We start from the raw sequence: 9,861 nt of genomic DNA, 5'->3' as shown, positions 1-9,861 counted from the left end.
AGCCTTCAATATGGATTGAAGATCAACATCAAGAAAACAAAAATTCTCACCACTGGGCCAATTGGCAGCATCATGATGGATGGTGAAGAGATTGAGATAGTTAACAGTTTTAGTTTGCTTGGCTCCACAGTCAACACTCTTGGTACCAGCAGCCAGGAAATCAAGAGACGAATTGCACTGGGGAAAGTCAGCTGTCAAGGATCTCTCTAGAGTACTGAAAAGCAATGACGTCAGGCTGAAGACTAAGGTGCACCTGATCCAGACCATAATCTTCGCAATTGTGTGCTGTGCGTCAGAGAGCTAAACAGTGACCAGGTATAATTGATGCCTTTGAGTTGTGGTGCTGGAGAAGAGTGTTGAATATACTATGGACTGCTAGGAGAACAATTAGGTTTGTCCTGGAGAGGGTGAAACCGGGCTGCTCCTTGGAGTCAAGGATTCTGAAGCTTTGTCTGACATATTTTGGGCATGTTACAAGGAGGGACCAGTCCTTGGAGAGGGACATCATGTTTGAGAGAGTGGAGGGAGAGTGCAAGAGGGGAAGTCCCTGGATGAGATGGATCGATTCAGTGACTGAAGTAGTGGGATTAGGCATATCAGAGACAGTGAGGTTGGCACAGGATAAAACAGGGTTTTGGACTCTTGAACATAGGGTCACTAGGAGTCGCAAGCAACTCAACAGCAGATAACAACAACAATATGAAACTTGATGATTGATTACAGGGCCCTTTATAAAAATTCTGTTTATGAATCTTTCCGAAATGTGTGTGCACATATGTATAAAATAGCTTCTTAAAATTAATTTCTTGCTTTCCCCCCTCTTTTCCCCTCATGGCCTTTGATCCACTTCTAATGATCATCAACCCTTTTGGATTGATACTCCGATAACATCTGCATGGATCGTCACTGAACACCTCACCTCTGGCAATCTGCATTTCCAGGTAAGGCAATGAGCTCCCAAAAGTCCTCTTGGTGCAATCACTGGAAAGATGTTAACAGGCAGTTGAGACGTTTACACAGAAATGAACAATCTGGGGAGATAGTAGTTCACCCAATTAGAGTTCAATTCGGTCCAGTCTCCATGTAAATCAATTATGCATATACTAGAGTATTGGAGGATTGATGTTGGTGCAGTAAAGTGAAAATTACAGTTTGAGGAAGCGTTCGAAGTTTGACTTTATATATTTTTTTTCTGGTACTAGCAATCACTGTATGGCTTTATGTCTTGTGGCATTACCTTTCTTTTTCTTCAGAGTTGTGTTAATTTTTCTTTGTGCATGGATGCAGAGATGGGACCCAAACCTCTCTTCACTGTGCAGGGAGCTTTAAGTCACAGGGTAGGCCAGTGCAGTCTAGATTGCCTCTTGCTTGCAGCCAGAATCGAAGAAGCTCACACTGAACCCCAGACAGAGGGTAAGTCCATTCGTGGTGGGGGGCATTGTCTGACAGATTGGATTCAAGGCTCACTTTGCTGTTGTTTCTCATAACACCTGCTCCCCCAACAGTATTAACAAGTCACAGAACCAGGCAGGGGGCACTTAATCACCCCAGGAACTGAGATTCTTAAATTGCTTCTCCAGTGATGATTCAAGGGCCCCGCTGCTAGCTGTGCGATTAAAAGACTCTCTTAACTCACCTCTGAAGCCTCCAGACATATTTGATGTAGAGAAACCTTTCTTGCAAGTAACTGCACAGACCATCCAACCTGCTTTGAGCACAAAAATATTATTACATCGTAATCTCCCTTGTTCTGGCTTAATAGAAAACAGAATGCTCACGGACCCCCCCGCCCGCCTTTGTATCCCCAAGGTGGCTGACCCTAGCCAACTTCACAGCTCCTTGTTAATATCAGAAACCCGTATAGTACAATTAGTGTTTTGTGCCTCTGAAGACATCCCTTGTGAGACAGCTAAGCAAGTTTGTCAAATGGGAAGACATTGCTTATTTGAGTCCAGGTGGATGACGCAGAAGTTGTGTGCCTTGAATGTTCATGGTTTTGAAAAGAGCTTTAGCAGAGTCTTAATTATTCTCCTTTTTTTTTTTTTTTTGTTTTGGGTTTTGATGGCTTTGGTTGGGGTTTTTTTTGGGGGGGGGTGTTTCATTTTGCTATTTGTATCTTGATAATATGAAAGATCTTGGCAAATCCCTCGTGGTTCCTTCTAATCAGGGGGTTTGTGATGCTTGCCAGGTTTGGTTTCTTTCGGTTTGGGAGTTTATCAGCTTTTGGTTTCTGCTGACAGTTTCACTGTTCTTGAGGAGAGAGAACGGGATGAACAGAAGTCATGTAGAGAGGTCTGGGTTTGAGTTCTGACCTGTCTCGTTGTAACTCTCTGTCTCAGAATCCCCCAACTTCATGGAAAGACCTAATGAGGCAAATGAAGGAGCTCTTACCTTGTACTTTGGGAGTCTGGCAGAATAGGCTAGCAAAGCAAAGTGGGGGAGGGGAAGAATCTTGTATTACTTTAACTCCTCGTGCTTTACTTTAACAAGCTCTTGCTAGCAACTGGTTTTGCTGTTCCTTCAACAGGTGGAGGATTTTTCAGATTCTAGATGCAGTGCGGTAAGTGACAATGCATTTTTGGTTTAACTGGACTCAGATCATCTGGGGTGAAAGAGCCCTGCAGTTATTTACCAGGCTTCTTTCCATGCAGTGTAGAGTTAGATTATTATTATTATTTTTTTTTTAACTTTTGGCATAGGCAAACTCTTTCAGCAACAACTTTAACCACCCAGGCTTACAGCCTCTTGTCTAAAAGTTGATGTACCTGAGAAGTGAGATGAATAGCAGGGCCAGCACCTCAAAGAGCTGATCCCTATACGGGTGGTTCACTCCTTTCTCCCTTTTGGATGAAACGGGCTGACACGGTGGAAGACCTCGCCATTGGCCAAGTGTTCTTCACAGCACTTGAGCAATGCCTGCCTGTCTCTAGGCTGCATGGTAGTTTAGAGAATTACTAGGTCAGCATTTGTTTGAAGGGAAATCAATTTGTTGAAAGTTTTAAGAGCTTTTAAAGTATGTAAATACGGAGACTTGCAAAGTAGTCAGATCCCACTGGCCAGGGGCCTTTATGACATGAGGTCTACTTTGACAGGGCAAATCTAATCACGCACAGGAGAGTTCATAACTGTGGTGGGTGGAAGTGGGGAGGTTGGCACTGAGAATGCTCCAAGATGGTACCCTTGCCGGCAATGACTGGTGCCGCCAGGTGTGCCATCATATTGCCATTAGTGCTGAAAGAGGCTAGTGAGAATCATAAGCTGCTCGGTCAGCGCATGCTCTACCTGCATGATAATTGGCTTGGCACATTGTTTCCTAAGGTCATACTGTTCACCAGTACTGCATTTGGCCCGTTGTAGGCTCCTTGGCTCCAGGAATATTTACGAATGGCTCTTCTTTCTCTTCCTACCTACCTCTATCCCATCTTCAGCTTCCTGGCCAAATAGGTTAGGGAGATAAAAGGTTGTAATCTGGACATTCTTTCCTTAGGGCCCCAGAGGATTTATTTGTCCGTGGAGAATATTAGGTCCAGTGTTTCATTTCATAACCAGATGTGACTTCTTTGAGATCTAAATTCTGATCCCACAATAGTAGTATTGAGAAGGCATTTAAAGATGTGACATGGTGACAAGGTTGTTGTTGTTGTTGTTGTTGTTGTGTGCCCCTTTGAGTCGGAGCTGACCCATAGCTGACCCTCCAGTGGGTTTTCACAGGCAGTAAATCACACGAGAGGAGATTACCCATCCTCCCACGGAGTAGCCGGTGGTTTCAAACCATGTGCCTTTGCAACTGCAGCATAGCTTCTTACCACTAGGCCACCAGAGCCCCCTGGTGGCAAGATTAGTGGCATGGTGACTTCTACTACCAGCAAATAAGGTGACTTTGATTAAGCCTCATTTCTGCCCTGAGCCCATATGTCCTCCTCTGTACAATAAAATGGAGTGGCTATGTATTCTGATGCTTATTATATATAAAGAGTCCTGGTGGCTCAGTGCATAACATAGCAAGCCACTAGCCAAAATGTTTTTTCAAAATGTTTTTCAAATCCACCAGCTGCTCCATGGGAGAGTTGGAAACCCAATGGAGGATCACTTTAAGTCGGAGCAGATTCAATGGCCTTGGGTTATTATTATCCTTACAAGGCAAATCTCTGGGAGGTACAAATGGTTTGCACTTGCCTACAGACCTGAAGGTTGGTAGTTCAAATCACTCAGTGATTCCATAATAGAAAGGCCTAGTGATCTGTCTCTGGAAAGATTACAGGCAAGAAAATCCTTTGGTACACAGTTCTACTCTATTATACATTAAAGTCAACATGAGTAGAAATCAATTTGACAGCAACAAGTTTGGAATTTGGTGTTGGGATTTTTTTCTTGTTTATATTATCCCTGTAATTTCTTTTCATAAGGAAAATATTAAGAATTTTGTTTTATTTCTGCTTTCGAATTTCCTGCAGACAGCCCCATCTATCTGCCACCATTTTGCTTATTGATGACATACATCCTAATACAGTCTTTATTTTTATTGTTGTGTTGACCAGCTTGACCATAAGTTATCACAGGAGCAGTTGAGACCTCGTCTTAGCGTGAGGGGAAGAGAAAAATCCAGATGGTGCGGGTGGGAGAGAAACAGCTTTGGTAAATGTCCATGGGGCCATTCTTCAAATCTGGTGGACTGAATGATGGATGAAAACTATTTGCAAGGCTAGCAAAATTTCCAGCCACTAGTAAAATAATAAAACGACAATTCATTTGGCAATCCCCATTGTACATGCGGTTTCAAAAAGATACAAGATTATGATTATCTCTGCCTCATAATTAACTATTTGCATAAGTGCTTGCTATTATTTAGCTGTCTGAATGTATTTCTGTGATCCAGGGAAAGCAGGAAATAATCAGTGGAAGCCATCCCCATTGCCTAGTATTGTTGTTACGCACATGCACAATTAACAACGATGCTAATTGTTTCAGACCAGAACCTCATTTGTTTTTCTATAGACAGCAAGAACATTAATTGCCAGAGTGCCTGTCACTCTCTCTCTCTCTCCTTCCTATAGCTTGCTGTATCATAATGTCCGCAGTTGGTTATAAGCAAGTTATTTGGTTCAATTTGCAGTGTATCGTTTCGTGATAGAGTTTGCAAGGTTCTGTTTAAGCTAGCAGTCAATGCCTTAAACAGCCAAAGACTATTTTTATAGCATTATAACAGTGAGCCTCTATATATTTAAGGCATTAAAGGAGGCTAACATGCCAACTATTTCTGCTGCTGCATTTACATTCTACTTAATATTCCATATCTTCAAATTACTGGCATTAGGCCAGCATATGAGAATCCTGGAAAGTGAAGGCTGGAGGGGGCCTTTAAGATCTTCCTGTCAAGTGCCCTCATATCGCAGATGAATTTGATTGTCACGTAATGTGAACAGTAGCAACCACCAAATCAATAACACCACACTCCCACCCATCCCCGATTTTCAAACCACTGTGAGCCATTATAATAAATGCATTTAACTTATAATCAGTTGTTCTGGAGTCATAGAGCATCAATGAATTTTTCAAAGCATTAGAATTCTTTCATATGCTTTCGCGAGATTTACCAAAATTTAGCCACGATGTTGATGGCATATGTGTGAAGGGAGCTGATCTAGGCACTTCCCCTCATGCGTGGATCATGGAGTACATGATCATTAGCATACTGGAGTGCCTGGGAGTATGGGCTTTCCATGTCAAAGGGTGTCAGATCCAGTCCTGCTGCTGTCCCTTTCTAACAGGGTGACGTCGCATCATTTCTTTAATCTCAGTTCCCTTATATGCCAAATGTTGTAGTGGTTTCTAAAATTGTTGCAAGGATTAAAATGAGATCATGTCTCTAAAGTGCCTGGCACAAAGTAAACTGTCAATGAATGGTGGGGATTAGTGCCCTCATTGTCTTGCACATCTAGTATACCTGCCTCCTTTAACACTGGTGTTTAATCTCCTGGTGGCTCGAATGCATGCATGCATAACTAGACATACCCACAGGATGCCTGCTCTCCCAAAAGTTACCTATGACCACTGTCTTTCAAAAGCCAACACCTTCTTCTCACGTCTCAGTCTTTCTCTTTTATGAAAAAAAAATTTTTTTTCTTTAAAAAAGAACTTTAATTTTTTTTTTAAAAAAAGTTATTTACTTACTGTTGAGAATATACACAGCAAAACATATGCCAGTTCAACGGTTTCTGCACATGCAATTTAGTGACACTGATACATTCTTCGAGCTGTCCAACCATCCTCACTCTCCTTTTCTGAATTGTTCCTCCCTCATTAAAAAAAACCTCAATGTCTTATAAGGTTCTTGTCTAATCTTTCCAGTCGTTATCGCTTTGATCTCATAGAGAGAGATCTTAAAAGAGTGTCCTGCTCAACACAGACATTCATTACTAGTTAAGCTAGGCTATTGTTCGGTGTTAAGACTTGAGGTAATTTTTGGTTTAAGGGCTAAAGACTGTCTCGGGCCAATAATTCCTTGACTCCAGAAAGTCTGAGGTCCTTGAGATTTTGAAAAATAGTGTTGGTTGGGGTTTTGGTAGTTTTGTTTTGTTTTTTTACCTCTTCTAATGCTTCTTATACACCTTACTTGAAAAATATTTCCTTTCTTTTCTTTCATATTATTCCTAATTGATCTTGATTCCACCTTGTGTCTCCCCAACACTCCTTAGGTCTTTGTCGGGATCTCACTTTTGCATGTGCATGCGTGGACACACACACACGCATGCGTGCGCACACATACACTTTCTCCCTCTTTCCCTTTCTTAAATAGAATAATTCCCAAGGTCCCGTCATTGATCTGCTTCTCTTCTCTTGTGATATCCGGTCCCTGGGTGACTTCATCTCCTCATATGGCTTCACCTCTCACCTCCACACTAATGACTCCCAAATTGACCTCTCCAATCCTTAACTCATTCCGGATCTCCAGGCTGACTCCAATTTCTACTTGCCTGCTGACAGTCTCCAGGGCAGGATATCCTAGGAGGCTCCAAGCGTAGCCTGGCTTTTGTCATCCTGCGTCAGGAATGTAGATGGTGGCATTTCGCCTCAGAAAATTTAAGAGTTGAAAACAAAAAAGAATGGGCATTAGCCTGAACAGAAGGAAAAGTGGTTTGGGAAGTGGTTCAAAATGGGCTCTCCAGGACAAGCATGACAGATAAATTACGTGTTTCTGTTAGCGTGAACTAACTGGACATGTAAATTGGCAATTGAAACTTTTAAAGGCATGTGCTTTCTAAGGAGGAGGGAACGGCTTGCCTCATGAAAACTGAGTTCAGTTTTGAGGTGCTGGAAGATTGGCACGTTGGGAGAAATGCTAATTAAAATCATCTTGCTTGGGACAATTATTGTGGTTAAACTTGATTCAGGGTCATGTTATGCAAACACACATGTTAAGGGGGTCGATGATGTATTAGACCTGAAGGATGACCAAGTGGGCACACGTTAATGGAAATATGAGAGCACTTCCATGCATGGACTTATACACACATTGCAGGTCACCTATGCCTGAGACTTTGAATGTGTGCAAACAGTCCTATCATGGTGTAGATGAGTCTCCAGCAAAATTCATCTGTGTCTGTTTATCAAGAACCTACTAGCTACCAGGCTCTCTCTGGCTATGAGGCTGTGACTGTAAAATATAGAAGGTATCTGTGCTCTGGAAGCATGTACGTGTTTCTTTAGCTACATGCAGGCACACTGAGAATTCCATTTGTTCTAGAAATATCTGTGCCATGTGGAACTATGATTCGACGACTCTAAGCTTGCTGACAATCTTAATGACCAAAAAGTAACTTAAAGGAAATAAAAAAAAACACCACCCAAACTCAAACTCATAGCATCATGTCAATTCTAGCTCAAAGTGACCCAGTAGGACAGAGTGGAAGTGTCCCATAGTATTTTCAAAGCCAGGATCTTCGTAACAGCAGACTGTCACAGTCATTGTTCTCCCATGGAGATGCAGGTAGGTTCAAATTAACATTTTGAGTGGGTAGGCTCAAAACATTTCACTCCCCTGTCATCAAGGGTATATGGCAATAGAAAAATGACATATATAAATTCAAATTGGGAACGCATGACTTCATAAGAAATCGCATTGGGATTTTACAGTTCATGTTGGTTTGTCAGCATTTATGGCTAGAGTAAGAATGATTGCATCTAACCCTAAAACTTGATGAGAGCAAAAGGATAAATGGATCTTGGCCTGAACTTGGTGTATACTATCATTAGGAAAAGTCTTTTAAGGCTGTTAATGGCCAGGAGGGACCTGTCCTCGGAGAAGGACATCAGGTTTGAAAGGGTGGAAGGACAGCCCGAATGAGATGGGTTGACACTGTAACTGGGGCAATGGGGGTCGGTGTGGCGAAGTCAGTGAGACCTCAGGACAGGGCTGAGCTTCAGAGCCACTGTACATAGGCTCGCTATGAGTCCCAAGGGATGATGCCACAGCACAAAAACAGCATTCCTTTAGGAATTATAGCCCGAGGGCTGATACTTTGGCAGAGGGAAACAAACAATAGGTATTTTGCAGATGAGTGGCTCTGTTCTCCACCTTTCAAAATTAAATAAAATCACTCCTTCTTGGATCTTAGAAAGAGAGGAAGACTGCCATCAAAATGGACTGACCCAGTGACTATAACAGTAGGCCAGAGCATATCAGAGATCATGAAGATGGCATATGATAGGGCACAGTTCAGATCTGTTTTCCTATGGCTCGCTCTGAGTCAAAGGCGACTTGATGACCCCTAACAACAACAGTTGAATATGCAAAACCCACTTCCTCTCCAAACTGGAATGGCCCGCTTTAGAGTGAGTTCCTTGACTTCATGAATATATCTCATGTTCTTCAAAAGTTGAAGATAGGACACATTGAGAATCTTAACTCCAAGTCTTCTCAGTCCCAGCCATCAATTTTCCTTTTTCTTTTTTCTTTCTTCCTTGTTTTGTGCCATCGAATCAGATCCGACTGGCACAGGAGGAGACTGCCCCTCCTTCTCCAGCATCTGATGCATTCGAACCATATGCCTTCGGGATTGCAGTGCAGCTTCTTGCCACTAGGCCACCAGAGCTCCCCACCAGCCATCAATTTTAAAGTCCCTTTCACCATTTTCTCAGATCTCAAGGGTCTCTTATTGCATTTACAACCCTGGAAATCTATGGGTAGATAACTTTCCTCAAGGCCAACACTCACATCAGGATCCTCTGATCCAGGACCCTTTCATCAGAATGATACATATATTGACCAGTGTCCTAATACTTTAACCTTATCTTGAGTTAGAGACATTACTGTTACTTTTCTAGAGATCTTGATTAAAGAAAAATTATTATATAATTCACCCATTTTAAGTGGACACTATGATTCCACCCCCTCTTCCTTGGCTCACCTCTCTATACCCTGATAACCCCCAATCTTCCTTTGCCTCAATACATTTACCTATTCCAAATATTTCACATAAGAGAACTTTTTATTTCAATTTTTTTTCTTTTTATGGCGGACTTCTTTCACTCAGCATAATATATTCATCAAGTTTCATTTGTCTTTATAGCTGAATAATATTCCATTATCTATTGGTATTTCTTTGCCTATTCTGACTGGAAATAGCAGTACTAAAAGCATCCTGGGATTTAGATTCCCTACCATTTCTATATAGTCAATGACTGTGTAGATCATAACAAACTGTGGCTGACTCTGAGAAGAATGGGAATCCCAGAACACTTGATCATTCTAATGCGAAACTTATACTTGAACCAGGAGGCAGTCGTCAGAACAGAGCAAAGGAACACTGCATGGTTCAAAATTGGGAAGGGCATACGCCAGGGATGCATCCTATCTCCATA

The 9,861-nt window shown here is 42.0% G+C and overlaps 1 protein-coding gene across 2 annotated transcripts in view; it reads left to right on the top strand.

Moving 5' to 3' along the window:
* LOC102871282 (heparan-sulfate 6-O-sulfotransferase 2-like) overlaps positions 1-9,861 on the top strand; it is a 441,911-nt gene that overhangs the window by 314,922 nt on the left and 117,128 nt on the right. Inside the window, exon 3 of one of the 2 annotated variants that reach the window (XM_006881804.1) lies at positions 2,528-2,560. The exons of the other annotated variant lie outside the window; for it this stretch is intronic. Coding sequence (XP_006881866.1) covers positions 2,528-2,560 — 33 coding nt within the window. The remainder of the gene's footprint in view (positions 1-2,527; positions 2,561-9,861) is intronic. 2 annotated transcript variants of the gene reach the window in all.

Source organism: Elephantulus edwardii, unplaced genomic scaffold (assembly GCF_000299155.1).
Source record: "Elephantulus edwardii isolate Elephantulus edwardi_28Jun2011 unplaced genomic scaffold, EleEdw1.0 scaffold00016, whole genome shotgun sequence".
Lineage (NCBI taxonomy): Eukaryota > Metazoa > Chordata > Mammalia > Macroscelidea > Macroscelididae > Elephantulus > Elephantulus edwardii.
The sequence above is the reverse complement of the archived record's forward strand: the minus strand, read 5'-3'. Positions and strand labels throughout refer to the sequence as shown.